This window comes from Pelophylax lessonae (assembly GCF_965119305.1).
Source record: "Pelophylax lessonae genome assembly, chromosome: 12".
Taxonomy (NCBI): Eukaryota; Metazoa; Chordata; class Amphibia; order Anura; family Ranidae; genus Pelophylax; species Pelophylax lessonae.
The window spans coordinates 138,383,827-138,401,951 of NC_138779.1; the positions used below are offsets into that span (position 1 = coordinate 138,383,827).

Here is an 18,125-nt window from a genome sequence, read left to right on the forward strand (position 1 = left end):
TTAGTTAGCTTCAAAAATCAAGTTTCTGTAGGGAAAGTGTTAGGTGCCAGGGTGACCGTAGTGTAGTGTAGGGTGAACTGAAACTGACTGCTATGGCAGGGTGACCAAACCCTTCCATTTCAGGGTGACCGCTATAGAGAAAAGATCGTTTTCTCTTATGCGACTTTCAGAGCAGCGATATGGCTTCTCTCCGGTCAGCCTGCTTTTTGCTGCAGGCGTTTATAGGGCTTTTTTGAGGACAGGTTTGGAGTCAGGCATGACATCTGAACTTGTGTATAGGGGTATATATGCACACACATGTATGTATATATACACCTACACATATATAGGTGTGAAAATAGCAGAACCCTATGCTTGCGCTAATGAAATAATTAACAGGCATATGGCTCCGCTCCTATCACACCTATATGTGTGTATGTGTATAATACATATAAGTGTGTGTATATATATACCTCTATACACAAGTTCAGATGTTTTGCCTCCCTCCAAAGACTCCCAAATGCCCAGAAAAACGCCTGCGCCAAAAAAAAACGCCCAGGTGTTTTATTGCAGGCCTTTTTTTGGGGTCTTTGGAGTCAGGCAAAACATCTGAACTTGTGTATAGGGGTATATATATATACACACACTTATATGTATTATACACAACACACATATAGGTGTGAAAGGAGCGGAGCCATATTGGTGTTAATTATTTTATTAGCGCAAGTATAGTGTTCTGCTACTTTCACACCTATATATGTGTATGTGTATATATACATATAAGTGTGTGTGTATATATACCCCTACACAGAAGTTCTGATGTTATGCCTGCCTCCAATAACCCCCAAAAAATGCCAAAAAAAACGCTTGCTACAAAACCGGCAAGGTGTGAAAATAGCGAAGCCATATCCCGGTTCTATAAGTGACCTAATATAAACAATCTTTTTTTTTCTGGTTCTGGACATGCTACAGAGCTGAAAATTCACAGGTACACTTTTTAGACCCCCCCCCCGACACTAAATCCAAAGTCAAAATCAAAAAATCGCATTTTTTTTTTCAATAATTTTTTCAATAATTGGCTCTCTATCAAAAATGACAATTTTTAAGAACTTTTTTTTTGTGTGATTAATAGTCTCTGGGGCATGACCCAGAACCCTAGGCACTTTTTAGGGCCGTTTTAGGGCTTCAAAATTGGTTTTTTTGATTACTGAAGTTCGGGTCCCATTGATTTCAATGGGGTTCTGAAATCCGAGCCGAACTTTCTGAAAGTTCTGGTGTTCTGGTCGAACCGAACTTTTGAAAAGTTCAATCATCCCTAGCTGCTGCATCTGTAATATGTTACATGTTACACCATGAATATGGGTGTAACATATAACGTGTTACGAAACATGAAATTATCCTTTAAATTCTTAAACAGCTGAGGGTCCCGCATGGCTCAAAAAACACTGCAGTAATGCAGCCTGAAAATCAGCATCTGTGCTAATATCACTTACAGTGGTTTGTCTTGCTTTAACTACAGCTTCACTAGCTTGTTCTCTACTCTTCATCCACTCCCTCAGTTGGTTGATCTGTCTCTCGGACTCCTGCTCAATTTTCTTAATGAATTCCAATAATTTTTCTGTTGTTTTCTTAATAACTAGTGAAAATATTTGCTGTTGTTCCTTCTCTTCAGTGCTGCCTTCTGCCAAAAAAGAGAAAAAAGACACTATTTGACAGTTTTGCATACAATAGTCCAAAAGTAAAATGTTGGAAGATGAACAGTGTTTAATCCTGGCATAACCACCTGTTTTCAGTAAACTTCTCAATATCTTTATAAACCAAGGCTATCATCCATAAATAGCTAATGATTCACACAGATCCACACAGGGGCGTAACTACAGGGGTTGCAGGGGTTGCAATCGCTACCGGGCCCCATGCTCCAGGGGGCCCGGTAGCAAACCAGTGGGTGAATTTCCAGGATCGCAAAGATCACACTTGCAACCGGACCCTGGCATTGCACCTTTGTGGGGAGGCCCCAAGATTGCAGGAAGTGGGCCCACAAGATTGCAGGAAGGGGGCCCACTGCAGAACTTGTGAAAGAATCCTGCTGCGGGACCGTAATAAAAGGCCATGCAACGAGTGTAAAGAGCCCCAGGATTAGTGGGAAGGGCCCTGGGCTTGAAGGTAAGGGCCCCGGCCAGGGGTCTGGGGGGCCCTTCATGGTTTCTTGCATCAGGGCCCTGAAGGTTCTAGTTACGCCTCTGGATCCACATATATAACCAAGACCGAGTTGCAGTTGTAGCTAGTAGTTACCTATAATCCACTAAATAAACACCCTAAGAATAACGAAGAACTTGCAACCCACACTTCATAGGGACAATCAGCTGGAACTCATGTGTAGAAGCAAACACACACACACACATCATAGGTTGAACTGGATGGACTGATGTCTTTTTTCAACCTCACAAACTATGTAACTATGTAAGAAGTCCTAGTTCTAACAAAGTGACACCCACTTACCTCTTATTGGCAGTTGACACATTTTGATGACTAAATTGTTTAGGTTGGAGCATGTTCTTCTCTGGAATTCTCTCAAAGAATCTTCTTCCAACGATTGGCAAGATTCGTCCAATAACGCTATTCTTTCTTTAAGCTTGATCTAAATAAAACATAAACATACAATACTTAATGAATTTGTCCAGTCTTTGATGAAAATGTATGTGAATAAACCAGAATAAAAAATATACACTTTTAATTATGTGGTTATTAGTCCTGGGGTGGGTTCTTCTGGGCTATGTTAGACACTTGGGTTTGGGTCACTGCCTTACACATGGGTTACCCTACCTTGAACAGACGACTGAAATCTAGTAAACTCTCTTGGTTTAATATACACCACCAAGGTCTCTGATGCATTTAGGAGGTGTAAGCAGAGCCAATGCCCTCTCCACCTAACCAGCCTATCTCCGCTACCTCACTCCCAGTAACAGAATAGAGCTCTGTTATGGACTTAGCGCTGACTCCATGCGGGCACTCACTTAACTCCTCCTCTCCTGTACCTGTTCACTGGCTGAGGACCTCTGTGGTGCAGATCTGCTCCCGATACTATGGAATATGTACCTGCTTACAAATAGAGTGCCGACAACAGCTCCTCCTGCAAGAAGCTATCCCACCTGTCATATCTACACGTTTATGACAGGCTGCTGAAGAAATAACTGTGGTGAATGAGACCTGCTATGTTTTTACTCAGTATAACAAAAGAAAATTCACACATGACATTAATGCCCTGCTAAAGTTTATTGGTGAAAAGCCATAATTAGCACAATGAAATCCAGTAGTGGAACATTGACACTCAAGTAGTAATATATTGCTGCTGACCTTATAGTTCATAAGCCTGAAAAAAGTCTTAAGGTTCAAAACATGTATACCATTGGTGAGCTGCTTTAAATATTTGTTTTGTCATTCTGTTGCATTTTCCAAGCAATATAAAACCACATATAGTTCCGTAGACCAGTCAAATGATACAGTATGTTAGAGTACACAATACCTTATGTATTTTCCCTTCTCTGGCTACATCAAGAACATAGAGAGCAATAGCATTTAAATCTTTTAGAAGTTCTTCTTCCTTTGTCCATTGACCTTGCCAAAATCTCTCTCTCATAAGCAACTCATTCTGTAGGGCATCCAACTAAAATACACAAACATTTATTTTGTTGGAATTCAGTTGACTATTGCAGTGTTTAGTCAGCAGAGATGTATAGTAACTAAGTAGAACTACTTCACTACTGTACTTTTTTAAATTCTTTTTATTTCAATATGTGCATAAAAACAAACATTCCAAACGTTCTTTCAACAAAGGGACAAAACAATATAGAATAAAAAAATTATACAATATCCAAATAATTATCTGTTTACTTAGTATTCATAATCTCTTTATGCCAAGGTATATCCATTTAGCTTAATTGATCGCCGTTGTCCCGGTGTGCCCCAACCCCTTGCTCCATTGCATTCATAGATTTATTTCCTCATCATACTATGTGCATCCCTCTATATCCTCTTAGTTATCTCTTTATATTCAACCATTGGTTAATGTTGATTGACTCCAATTATCCCAAATTTTATTATATTTCGTTGAGCATCCTCTATGCATATACAATACTTTTTCAAATGTTAAAATCTGATTTACCGCTCTTATCCAGTTCTTAACCACTTGCCGACCGCCGCACGACTATCTACGGCGGCGGTCAGCCCCTCACAGGCAAAGTGACGTAGGTCTACGTCGCTCGCCTGTGAGGGTTTAGGGAGCGAGCGCGCGCCGCCGGAGGCGCGCTCCCGCTCCCGCGTGGTCACGGACCCCCCCGCGCGCGTGACCGGCGGACCCGATCGCCGCCGGCCACTCTGCGATCGGCGGGGGAGAGGGAGATAGTCAGGCAGCTTGTGTAAACAAGCTGCCTGTCATTCTCCTCTCTGTATGAGAGCTGATCACATGGATCTACTATGTAGATCCATTGATCACTCTGCATACAGTTGAAGCCACAGCCAATCACAGTTAGAATCACGCCCCTAGGGACACACACAGCCCCTCCCTCTCAAATAAAGTTAACCCCTTCACTACCAGTGCATTTTTACAGTAACAGTGCATATGTATAGCACTGATTACTGTAGAAATGTCACTGGTAACCCCAAAAGTGTCAAAAATGTCAGTCAAGGGTCCGATCTGTCCGCCGCAATGTCGCAGTACCGCAAAAAAAATCGCAGATCGCCGCCATTACGCGTTAAAAAAAAAAACAACAAAAATGACAAAAATCTTTCCCTTTGTTAGTAAACGCAATAACTTTTGCGCAAACCAATCAAAATACGCTTTTTGCGATTTTTTTTACCAAACATAGGTAGCATAAAACAAATTGGCCGAAAATATTAAAAAATTTTGATTTTTACATTTTTTTTTGGGGGAATTTCATATAAAAAAAAGGGAAAAATATTGCTATTTTTGCAAAATTTACGCTCTTTTTTTGTTTATAGCGCGTGATCAAAAAATCGCACAGGTGATCAAATACCACCAAAAGAAAGCTCTGTTTGTGGGAAAAAAAGGACGCCAAATTCGTTTCGGTACAGCGTCGCACGACCGCGCAATTGTCCGTTAAAGTCACGCAGTGCCGAATCGCAAAATGCCCTCTGGTCGTTTAGCAGCCAAATCCTCCGGGGCTTAAGTGGTTAACAACAGGGGGCTTCACTTGAATCCACTTAACTGTGATTGTTTTCCTTGCCATAAACAGTGTTTTTCTAAGCATTATCTTGTGATATTTAGACCATGTTATTTCATCTAATATACCCAGCAAACAGGTTTCTGGGGTCAAAGGTACAGGCATATTCAGGACAGAGGATAATATTTGAATTATTTCCTGCCAGAATCTTGATATCATTGGACAAAACCACATAATATGTATAAAGTCTGCCCGCTTAGCACTGCATCTCAAACATTTAGGAGATGCAATGCTTTGCATTGCATAAAGTCTACTTGGAGAGAGATATGATTGATGTAGCATATAGGGATGTAACGATATCAAAGATATCGCGATATCGTATCGTCGTGGTCGTCTCGATATCGTCGTGGTCGTGTCTCGATATCGTCGTGGTTGGGTTACAATATTAAAAGGACAGGTGTCCGTCAAAAAGCAAGAGGAATAAACACAGTCCCGCGGAACAAATCATTGTTAACTACATAGACCAGAGTTTAAGGATTTTTTTTACTGTTTTTTTTTTTTTTCTTGCAATGTAGATATTTTGATCTTTCTGATGAAAAACGTGAACATAAGCTAAATGATAGGTCAGTGTTTTTTTTAAAGGCTTTTTGACTGACTATTTTATTTAAGTTTAAGTTATGTTCCTAAATACCAGTTTTAAAAGGCTGCCTTTATTTGCCTTGCACATTTAAACCTGACTTAACTTGATCTTTGTTTGCACTTAAAGGGAATTGCCTATTGTTTGTTTACAATTGTTCTAGCTGCTTCTTAACTTGAACATTGCACAGAAGAATCAGTTATGCAACCAAATATTACTATACAGAATATTGATGTTCCTGACTACAACTTGCACTTTAAAAGCACTATGTGATCAGTGTTTTATGTTGTCATGGATCCATAAATACAACAATAAATTGCCTGTTGACTGGCAAAAGCAGAATAAATGTCGGTATTTTTTCGCTATTATCATCACAAACACTATCATGAGCTATTTAACAATACCATGAGCTTTTCCACAATATCGCAATAAATATCGTACCGTGAGGTCAATATCGAAATTGTATCGTACCGTGAGATTTTGATATCGTTACATCCCTAGTAGCATATATAATTGTATTAACCTATTGTTTGCTGCTGGCGATACATATAAATGGGATGAACAGGCTTCTTTCCAATCTTCATCAGTTAAATTGGGAATTATTTCCTGCCATTTTGTTCTTATTGCCAAGGTATTCATTCCTGAATTAACCCTGGTTAAATGTGCATATATTTTAGAGATTAATCCTTTAGGGCCCTGGGACCTAAGGATACCAATCATTGGATATCTAGAGATCCCAGGTCCCAAAACTCCAAATTGCGCTTGTAACGCATGTCGCAACTGTAGATATCTATATAATGAGGTATGTGGTATATCATATTTCATTTGTATATCTGAAAAAGAGTACATATGTGTTATGTCATATACGTCTGCAAGGACTGATATCCCTTTTTGTTCCCAGAACTGATACTCTACCAATTGTTTCAGTTGATTAAACATTGGGTTTCGCCATAGTGGGAGATCCATGTTTATTTGTGTGTTTCCCTCTATACGTTTTGCCTCTCTCCATATTGTACGAGCTAATGTTAACATTGGTATTTGCTTATATTTTAATTTATTCAAAGGTGCTTCTAGGGCTATAAGTAAATTATCGATTTGTAAAACATGAGCCAGGTGTGATTCTACCATCTGTAGGGTTACTGGTACTATCCATCCTGTGAGATGTTTAAGTTGTCCAGCGAGATAGTATCTGTATATTAGGAAGTGCCATACCTGCTTCTGTTTTAGCTCTCTGAAGTGTGGTTAACTTTATTCTATTTCTACCCTTTCTCCAAATAAATGTGGTAAATAGGGAATCTATTTTTTTTTATAACTATAACCGACATATGTGAAAAAATGTATAAACATTTCGGTAATAGGACCATCTTGATTAAATTTATTCTCCCTGCAACTGAAAGTGGTAATTTAGCCCAAGTAGCTAATTTAGTTTTAATTGTTGTCATGAGTGGATTAAGCTTAGCCTGTAAAGCTGCTTGTGGTAATCTTGTAATATTTATTCCCAGATATTTGAAAGAGGACACTACCTTTAATAAACTTGAATCCTTGCTTAGTGTGAGTAGTTGTGGCTGCAATGGCATGAGAGGATTTTTGCCAATTAATTTTAAGGCCTGAATAAGAACCAAATAGTTCTATTATATGCATAGCTGCTTCCAATGATCCATGTGCATCATTTAAATATAAAACAAGATCCTCAGCATATAATCCCACTATATCTATCCTTTCTGCCAATGTAATGCCCCGTACAGAAGGGGTTTGCCAAAGTCGAAGTGCCAAAGATTCAATAGCTACTGAAAATAAGAGTGGTGATAGAGGGCATCCCTACCGGGTGCCTCTATATAATTTTATGGCCTTGGTTAAAAAGCCATTTACCAACAGCTGAGAAGTTGGATTTAGATACATTATTTCCACCCAAGTACAGAATTTCTCCCCAAATCCAAATGCCCTAAGCACTGCCTGCAAAAAGGGCCATTCAATAGAATCAAAAGCCTTTGCTTTATCAAGAGAGGCCAAGACACTTGAGTCTGGTAGTTGATCTCTAAGCTGAGCTATAAGTTGTGTTCTTCGAAGATTTATAGATGTGGATTTTCCTGGCATAAATCCAGTTTGATCTGGATGTATAATATTAAGTATTACATTGTTTAATCTATCTATTTTGCAAGAATTTTGTAGTCTGTATTTAATAATGATATGGGTCGGTATGAAGCACAGTCTGTTAAATTTTTATCTGGTTTTGGAATTAGTACTACTGTAGCTAAATACATGGATTCAGGAAGTCTTTTTACCCTGAAAGCTGCATCAAATACTTGAACTAGCACTGGGGCAAGAATATCCACGTATTTACTATATACTTCTAATGGAAGTCCATCTGGTCCTGAAGCCTTTCCTATTGCTAGACTTGTTATTGCTCTTCTTACTTCTTCCTCGCTTGGATTTTCCTCTAATAATTTAATCTGCTCGGTCGTTAAGGCTGGAAAGTGTATTTCACTCAGATAAGTTGAAATTTCATCTGCATTATACGTAAGAGAGGTGGCATACATATCAGTATAAAACGAGTGAAAGCATGACATAATACCAGCCACATCCCTTACGCATTCCCCGTCAGGGTGCTGTATATTAGTTATAACTAAACTTGTACTTTGTTGCTTAGCCATATGTGCTAAAAGACGACTTGAAGTATTCCCTTGTTCAAAGTACTTCTGTTGATATTCAAATTGTTTGTATTTAGCTATTGCTGCTATATGTGTAGTATATTTTCTTACTGTCATTTCCCATTTTTCCCTATTTATTTCAGTTGGTGTTTTCAAAAACGCAGCTTCTGTATCTCTACATTGCTCTTCCGTTTCCTGCCTGGTGGCTCTTTTAATATATGATATTGTTGATCTAAGTGCCCCCCCCCCCCCGTAGATATGCTTTCAAGGTATCCCAAAAGATCAAATCTCTTTGGGATCCATGTATTTCTAAAAATATCTGCAATTGTTCAGGTATACAATCGTGCGTTCCAATCTGTGATAACCAATATGGCTGAAATTTCCAGTTTTGCTTCATTCCCTCAATTCCTATTGCTATATTTACCAGGAGTGGTGAGTGATCAGATACTCCTCTAATCAAATATTCAACAGAGACAACCCTAGAAATAATTTTATCATTTCCCAGCGCCAGATCTATTCTTGACAGACATCCCCTTCCTGGGATGGCCCAGGAATAAGCCCTGGTCTGGGGATTAAGCATTCTCCACAAATCTCTCCATCCAAATTCCTCCCCTAACTCACGAAGCATAAGTGGTTTTTGACTTTTTAGGGGGGGTCCATGCCTGTCCCACAGAAGATTAAAGTCTCCCAGGCATAGCACTAATGCCTCTGGGTCAGGGCCAGATTAACGTAGGGGCTATTGGAGCTGCAGCTCCAGGCCCCTACCTTTATATAGGCCCCGGGTTGGCCATATTCACTGTTTCCGCTTTTCTGTCACTTGTAAACACAGAAGTCTGGCTTCTATGCTCGCTTCCCCAGGCAGCTCCCTCAGAACCTCCCCACACAGCACGAAGGCCGGACAAGGAGGGACAACAGTTGCAGATGCATGGATGTGTTTATGGGCTTCAGAGACAGCATCCTATGTTGAATTAGGCATGCATGGCTGCACCCTTCCTCCTCTGGGTGCATGCCAAGGCACGGCCCTTAAGGCCCTTCAAAATCCTCAGCACCAAGCCCATGATGTTCTTAATCCGGCCCTGCTCTGGGTATAAACTTGCAAATAGCCTCTTTAATTACACTTAATGTAGCAGGTGGTGGATTATATATACCTAAATTAACAAATGGTATATCATACACTTGAGCTCGTACAAATACATATTGCCCTTCAGGGTCTACCTTTTTTTGAAAGCACTTCCATGGTACCGACCTATGGACAAGCAATGAAACCCCCCTTGCATATGTTGAATAGCTTGAGTGTATTGACCATTGGATCCAGGGTTTACACAATTGGTTTGTTGTATCTGGGATCATATGTGTCTCTTGCAGGCATATAATTTGTGCTTTAGTTTGTAATATATTTGTAATTACCTGGGATCTCTTCTGGGGGGTCCCTAGACCCCTAACCATGATAGGAACCCACATTTTGTAGTCATCGTAGAGGTTTTTTTCTATATATAGCTGTAGGTTCACTTCCCAAAAGGGATCCCATATCTAACCGTCTATCTATATATGACATTTATCATGATAATACCCCATAGCAATGTACTCCTTATATTTTATACCAATATAATTATTGAGGTCAGTTGGGCACACCAGGACACAGCGATCTTCAAAAGTAACAAGAAAAAATATGAAAAAGAAAAAGAGAAAAAGAAAAAAAAAATCACAAACAAAATTACCAAAAAAATAAAATATTTAAAAAAAAAAAAAAAAAATCATCATGCACATATAGCAAAATTTTGAACAATAGGTCTTACTCAAAAAAAAAAACAATGGGACATTGCCCGAGCATACAAACATTTACATGCAAGGACAATATAGCTGTGGCCTCCACTCAAGCTCCCACCTTACTCTCAGAAAAATTTCATGTTTTCCTCTGAGAAATGAAAAAGGAATTTTGCTAAGCCATCAAAAAAAAAAAAAAAATGGCTCAAAGAATTACCCATAGTTCCTTAACTCCCAGTCCCTCTACTCCCCCCGCCTCGTCATTCCATCATCCACATGCTTCTTTTTTTTTTCCTTTTTCTTGTATCCTTCACCAGGAAAAAAGAAAAAGTTTTCATTACAAGGAAAAACAAAAAGGAAAATAGCAAGATTCTTCTTTCCGTTCACTTTATAGTTCCTTTCAAACAAAGCCATTCTTGTACACTCTCCGGAGTATTGAAGAAATATATTTTCCCATCTTCCTCCACCCTCATCCTCGCAGGGTATGCCATGGAGTAGATAATGTGTCGTTCTCTTAATTTTTTTTTTAACTTCAAAAAAGGTAGCTCTCAATTTTTGTAGATCTATTGAAAAATCAGGGAAAAAAAACACTTGTGCGTTTTCATATTGAATGGTGCCCTTTTGTCTTGCTTTCCGTAGTATAAGATCCCGATCTTTACAATTCAAAAATCGTGCAAGTAAAGGTCTTGCAGGGGCTCCAGGGGCTGGTGGTTTTGCAGGAATTCTATGGGCACTTTCTACTGCAAATGCTGTGGAGAAAGTAGTATCAGGAAATAGGGTTTTAATCCATGTCTCCACAAAATCTCCAGGGTTCTTCCCCTCAGCCCTCTCCGGTAAACCCACAAATCTGATATTATTACGTCTTAATCGATTTTCTAAGTCATCAACTTTTTGATTAAGGTATGTTACTTGCTTTTCAGCTGCTAATATATGATTTGGCACTGGAGTGTAATTATCCTCTAATGAGGATATCCTTTTTTCAGCCTCAGCCATCCGCTCTCTCACAGCCTGCCGATCATGGTGTATTAAACCAATATCCATTCTAATTTCCTCCATTTTACCAGTCAACATAGTACTACTTGCAGTTATAGCAGCCATAAGTTGAGAATGTACCTGTTCAAGTGAGAGTTTTGCTGGTTTTTCCGCCGGCATGTTGCTCTGTGTATTGCTGCTGCTTCCTCTCCTCCGTGTGTTTGGTGGGCTCCGACCTACTTCCTGCTTTCTCGGTCCGCACAAACTCAAACGTTCTGTTGCCGTAGCAGGACGTTCCTTGTCTCCTTACTCATATTGCCCGGTATGTATCGCAAGCTGCCGCAATATTCGCATGGATGTCTGGATCAAGGTGGGTATCAAGGTGCACTGCATGGAGCTCGAGTGGAGGCCTGCAGAGCTTCGATCACATGCAGCCAGCCATCTTGCTGGCTAGCCACGCCCCCTTCACTACTGTACTTAAGTACTGAAAGGCGGTATCTGTACTTTCCTAGAGTAGAATTTTTTTCTCCTACTTCCACTTTTACTTCACTACATTTTTTCGATGATTTCAATACTTCTTCTCCGATATTTTTTTTTTGTGCTGCAAAGTTACTCGTTACTATTATAAAAATTACCACTGCCAGAACAGTAGATGGCAGGTTTCATGAATCTCAAAACATGTGTATTATCAGCGCATACGAAAATAAATGCTACTGTATGTATAAATAAAAGCTGCATTTGAAATAATAAAAAACAATATGATGTTCAAACTTTTGACTTCTTTCTTTAATAACTACATAACACAGTACTTGTACTTTTACTTTCAGTACTTGAGTAGCATTTTTTTTTTCAAAACTACTGGTACTTTTACTTTCAGTACTTGAGTAGCAAAATTAAAAAAAAAAACTACTTGCAATACTTAAGTACAAAAAATGTTGAATACTTTAGTACTTCTACTCAAGTCACTTTTTGATCGAGCACTTCCACTTCTACTCAAGTCACTTTTTGATCGAGCACTTGTACTTTTACTCAAGTATGGGTTTCGAGTACTTTATACAATTCTGTTAGTCAGTCACAATTTTAATTCTCAAAACTTACCAGGTAAGCATCCTTATCTTTCAGTGGCCCCGTGAGTTGCATAACTGGAGTTATAATTCCTGTCACTGGGCTAGTTTGGACACCTACTACTGTACAACCGCTCCCTGTGATTGGATCAATTGTTCTGGCTCCAATTCTAATTGGAATAAGTCCTTACAGAAACAAAATATTTAAAATTAAGTATTGAGTTGTACTGTACTTTTTAACAAACACAGCATTTGGAATGCTTAAGCCCTTCCTAAACAAAAGTGCTTTCTGCAGCAACATGAGGGACATTTTTTAAGTATATCTGAACCCAAGAGCAAATATGTAATGTATTGCAGCTTATCTATCCTCAGATGTAGTGACTATATTTGTTTATTTTTTTTAGGCTAACTTCATTTTCTGCAAGTGCTCAAAAATACATGTTGGTTGTATTACAAAGCCAATGTTCTTGCAACTGTACATTCTTTGAACTGCAATCCTAAATGAAGTTGTTTGCCTTCACAGCTACTTTCTGTAAACTATAGAACTCCACTCAAGTTATGAAATCAACATCCCACTTTTTCATAAATACAGTACATATGGTGAGCATTGTCACTCTAGGGCACTGGCTTGATCGTCAGGTGAAAATAAGGGACAAAAAAAATGAAAAAAAGCTAATACAGTCACCACATCTAAGATATAGTAGGCTGCAATATATTACATTTTGAATTTAGGCTTAGATATGCTATAATTTATACCATTTCCACATTTCAGATATTGGGCTTTGTGTGCAAAAACAAAAATATAGCAGAAACAGATCTAATGGCAGGATCAACAGGTAATAAAACTATGTTACAAGGAGGACTCATAAAGCTATAAACTGGTATGTTATGCTATTGACATATTGTTAAGCTTTAAATAAAGACACAGTGGCATAATAGTAGCCTTTGCAGTTCACTTAGCTGCTATGGGGCCTGGGGTAAGAGGGTGCCCTATTGGAAGGGTTGTTAAAGAAAACAAAACTGTTAAGTTTTCTATAAATAGTATAAATAGTAGGACTAAAGTAAGAGCTCAGGATCAACTTTGCTAGTCGCAGATCACCCTCTGTGTGTACGCAGATGAGGGCAAGTGGTTTAAGAGACCACTGATTTTCTTGAGGAGCAATGGTGCCACTCCATTGGCCAGTTCCAAAATCCTGTGATCAAAAAATGACTACTTTATTTACTCTTAGTAGAACTTATGTGTCCTCTGCCATTGCCTCCAGATGCCATCTCGAGAGAGGCTGTGTCTATTTTTGACACAGTTTTTGGCAGCCATTTTGAGACATGGATGTGTTATAAATGGCATATTCTAGGGGTCTAGGCATTACCAAGGGGTCTTAACAGTTGGTAAGTGTTAGATAGGGACAGGACCCTGTTGGTGACTGATAGATAGTTTGGGCTGCATTTCTGCAAATTAAGTTGGAGATTTGGTCTGAATCAATGGTGTCCTCAATGCTGAGAAATATAGTCTGATACTTATCCATCATGCTATGCCCTCAGGGAGGTGTGTGATTGGCTCCAAATGTATTCTGCAGCAGGTCAATTACCCCAAACATACAGCCAATGTCATTAAGAACTATCTTCAGTGTAAAGAAGAACAAGGAGTTCTTTCAGTATTTTATATATATATATATATATTACACACAGCATGTATATATATATATATATATATATATATATATATATATATATATATATACATACACAGTACATAGGATGGTTGTCTTTCTCTGGATGTCCCCCTTCTTTTTTCTTTCCAGGAATTGAAAATGAACCCACAAGTTGATGTGTATGTTCAAATCTTGACAAAGATATAGACATATGCTTGACTCTCATTTAGTTCTTTTACCTCGACCATCTGAATCCTCCATTGTTCCTGCCAATGGAATTAAGTGACCTTTAATATAATCATGCTCAACTCCAAGGATTGGAACCATCAAATCTGAAGGTCCAGGATCTGGGATTTCCAAACCAAGAACCGCTGGAATCCACAGCTCTGTCTTATGATACTTTATCATTCCTGAAACATCCAACAAGAAATGAAGTGTAATTTACTGAACATAACTGCTTCAATGTCAAACTGTAGTATATATTGGATTGGTGTTGGATTGCCATGAAGAAATAGGTTTACTGATTTATACAAAAGTTATGTCATGAAGCTGTTTTGCCCATCCATACAAGGGGCTGCTTTTTTTCCAAACACGATTTATTGAGTAAACATTTTTGAACATACAGTACAAAAATATGTCAAGCATATTGTTATACACTCAATATGTTGCAACAATCAGTTAGATATGTAACAGGTACAACAGTTTGCCTGCCTATGGGCTATTAGTGCCCAAAGTCAATGAAAGCTGTAAGTAGTTAATGAACTTCAAACAATCTTAACCCAAACAATGAACTTTGGGTTAAGCCCAAACCAGTAGGTAATGAAGAGGGTATTTAAGGGACAAAAAAGAAGGGGGGGTTGACGCTTTAGGTTAATAGATAATAATAAAAAAGGAGGGAAATAATGAGGGATGACAGACATGCTGAAGGTAGGGAGAGAAGATGGGTAGTCCATTGTGAGATCTCTCCAGCACGGGACTGTTCAGATCTTCCCTCCTCAATACATGGGGGTTGCACATGGGACAAACCTATCATTCACCCATTTGCAGGTTAAATCTGGGGGTGGACCAGGCTTTTGTAATGATCAGTGATTCGATAATGAAACCAATTGGCGGGGCTGCTTTTTTAATTGAAAATATCCGAGTGCTGCACAGCAGAATCCCTATTCCTCTGTCAATAATCTAAAGCATTATACATAAGCACACTTATGAGAATACACTGTATATATTCAGATAAAATCCACAGGCAGTTATGTGACAATCTGATTGTATATGGGTGCAAGCAATAACAAGAGATGGGTGGCAACTATTAGAGTGTAATGATTACGGTATATTACTTTTCTGCAGGGACTTCAGTGGATTAAACAGTCAGATAAATGTGCAATACTGTATAAGCATATTAAGTATTTTTCTATCTAGTTAGCAGGTGTTCCCCTCATGTTTACCATTCCTATGCCTCATTTTGGTAAAATTGCCAGCTCAAGATAAAATTGAAACACTTAAAATAATACGTCAGATCAGACAACTGTGCCGTCTCTTTAGCAACCCCATAACTCTGGGAATCATTTGTCATGTTATAAATGTTTATTTGTAAAATTACAGAAGTGTTTGTGTAAATATAAATGTAAAACACTAAATCTGTAATGGCAAGGGCTAGAAAACTGACAGGTAATATTACTTGTGCCCAGGTAAATAAACAGAAATGTACCAGCACCCTACAAGCTCCCATATGGAGTGCTTACCATTACCCAGTAGATGTGAACATTGAACAGAAAATCATTCATTTCAGGGTATGAACATTCGTCCTATTTATCTTGCACAACCCCAGGGTATGTATATACCAATTAGATCTACACGACATTTTATTTTCTCTACTGATATAGAATGATCATTTTCTGAAATAACTTTAAAGAGACCATATTACTAACAGTAGGAAATGTCTGTGCTTGAAGTTAAAGCTTAAGCTATCTTAAAAAAGGACACCTGCTATTTCTGAGAACTAGAAATTGAAGTGGAGTTACAGAATAGGTAATTTGAACATTGTAGGAACATGACTCACCTAAATTTCCACCATATTGTTTAATCTCTTCTGCCATTTTGAGCTGACTTGTAACATTGTAAACTCTAGACATCACATACTGGTTCCTTATTGAAAGGGCTTTCTTCTTTGTTTCTAAAACCTCATTTAAAACTGCATGAGCCTGCTCAAAGTCTTCTTTCACGAAAGGGAGATCTTCTGAGAATAGTTCCCTGTGTGATTTCAGAGCATCGATGACAGCAATCTGAGCCATCATCAGATTGGAATCTAAAAGAGCCAGATATCCCCCTCCATGGGGCATCACTCTGTCCTGCTGGAGAACAGCTCCTTGTGTTCTGGATTTTTTACCACTCAGTGGCTCACAGAAAATATCACCCAGAACAGATACTGCACCCGAAGCAGACACCAGACCTCCCAGTGGAATGACATTACCTATCAATGGACAAACAAAACAAATAATGATAAAATGTTTAATTCGTTTTTTTACATCTTCAATAAGTTTTAAGTATATTTGGCTCTCCTGGTGGACACTACCACATTACAGATTACCCTCCTTTTTTCTAACGCATGCATGGGTGTTCTCTTTGGGCCCTCAATCCTGCTGTCCTTTTGGAGGGACTTTGTCAAACACACCCATGCCTTAATGGGGGTTGATTTGTTACACTTACATGTTGAGAAATGCTGTGGGTTGAAAGGCAGAAGGATGAGTAAAACAATCTTCTTTGGACCATACACTCCACCAGATATGTTTTCCCCAAAACACATATTTTAATATGCATTACATGGTGTTTGTAAACCAGTTTTAACCATTTTCAGGCACAAAAACAGCTGTATGGATTAAGGCACAAAAAAGTAATGCATTTGACCTTATATATTTTCATAAAAGCATAAACGGTGCTCGCAAATAACTATAACTAAGAACAAACACATGACCAGCTGGGAGATCTCTCCAGCAACTCCAACCTGTGGCCAACTGCCAGGTAGATATGAACAACATGTGTGCTTGATATGGACCCATCAATGGTGTTACCAGTATTGTTACCCCTGATCAACTAACATTTCAGTGTATTAAGCTTAACCACTTGCCGACTGCCTAACGCCGATCTACGTCGGCAGTCAGCCCCTCACAGGCAAAGTGACGTAGGGCTACGTCACTAGCTTGTGAGGGTCTAGGGAGCGAGCGCGCGCCCCCGGAGGCGCGCTCCCGCTCCCGCGTGGTCACGGACCCCCCCGCGCGTGTGACCGGCGGACCCGATGTCCGCCGGTCACTCGGCGATCGGCGGGGGAGAGGGAGAATGTCAGGCAGCTTGTGTAAACAAGCTGCCTGTCATTCTCCTTGCTGTTAGGATACTGATCACTCGGATCTAGTATGTAGATCCGTTGATCAGTGTCCATACAGCTCAAGCCCCAGCCAATCACAGTAGAAAGCACGCCCCTAGGGATACACACAGCCCCTCCCTCCCAAATAAAGTTAACCCCTTCACTACCAGTGTATTTTTACAGTAACAGTGCATATATATAGCACTGATTACTGTAGAAATGTCACTGGTAACCCCAAAAGTGTCAAAAATGTCAGTCAAGGGTCCGATCTGTCCGCCCCAATGTCGCAGTACCGCAAAAAAAATCGCAGATCGCCGCCATTACACGTTAAAAAAAAAAACAACAAAAATGACAGAAATCTTTCCCTTTGTTAGTAAACGCGATAACTTTTGCGCAAACCAATCAAAATACGCTTTTTGCGATTTTTTTTACCAAACATAGGTAGCATAAAACAAATTGGCCGAAAAAGTAAAAAAATTTTGATTTTTAAATTTTTTTTTTGGGGAATTTCATATAAAAAAATGTGAAAAAATATTGCTATTTTTGCAAAATTGACGCTCTTTTTTTGTTTATAGCGCGTGATCAAAAAATTGCACAGGTGATCAAATACCACCAAAAGAAAGCTCTGTTTGTGGGAAAAAAAGGACGCCAAATTCGTTTAGGTACAGCATCGCACGACCGCGCAATTGTCCGTTAAAGTCACGCAGTGCCGAATCGCAAAATACCCCCTGGTCGGAATGGGGGTAAAATCTTCCGGGGCTTAAGTGGTTAAAGGATGCCATCAAAGTTCCAAATGCGTATACTGTATATACTTAATAGACAAATGTGCACAATTTACATATGAAATGCAGATGTGTATAACATACATAAAAAAAAA

At 39.1% G+C, this 18,125-nt stretch overlaps 1 protein-coding gene across 3 annotated transcripts in view; it reads right to left on the reverse strand.

Moving 5' to 3' along the window:
• Positions 1-16,326, reverse strand: part of LOC309568492 (uncharacterized protein) — an 88,361-nt gene extending 72,035 nt beyond the window's left edge. For all 3 annotated transcript variants that reach the window (XM_082274171.1, XM_082274170.1, XM_082274169.1), the window contains exons 1-6: positions 15,950-16,326; positions 14,133-14,303; positions 12,279-12,430; positions 3,503-3,643; positions 2,479-2,617; positions 1,473-1,660 (exon numbers count right to left, since the gene is read on the reverse strand). In XM_082274171.1, coding sequence (XP_082130297.1) covers positions 1,473-1,660; positions 2,479-2,617; positions 3,503-3,643; positions 12,279-12,430; positions 14,133-14,303; positions 15,950-16,229 — 1,071 coding nt within the window. In that variant the 5' untranslated portion in view covers positions 16,230-16,326. The remainder of the gene's footprint in view (positions 1-1,472; positions 1,661-2,478; positions 2,618-3,502; positions 3,644-12,278; positions 12,431-14,132; positions 14,304-15,949) is intronic.
• Positions 16,327-18,125: the final 1,799 nt, after the last annotated feature.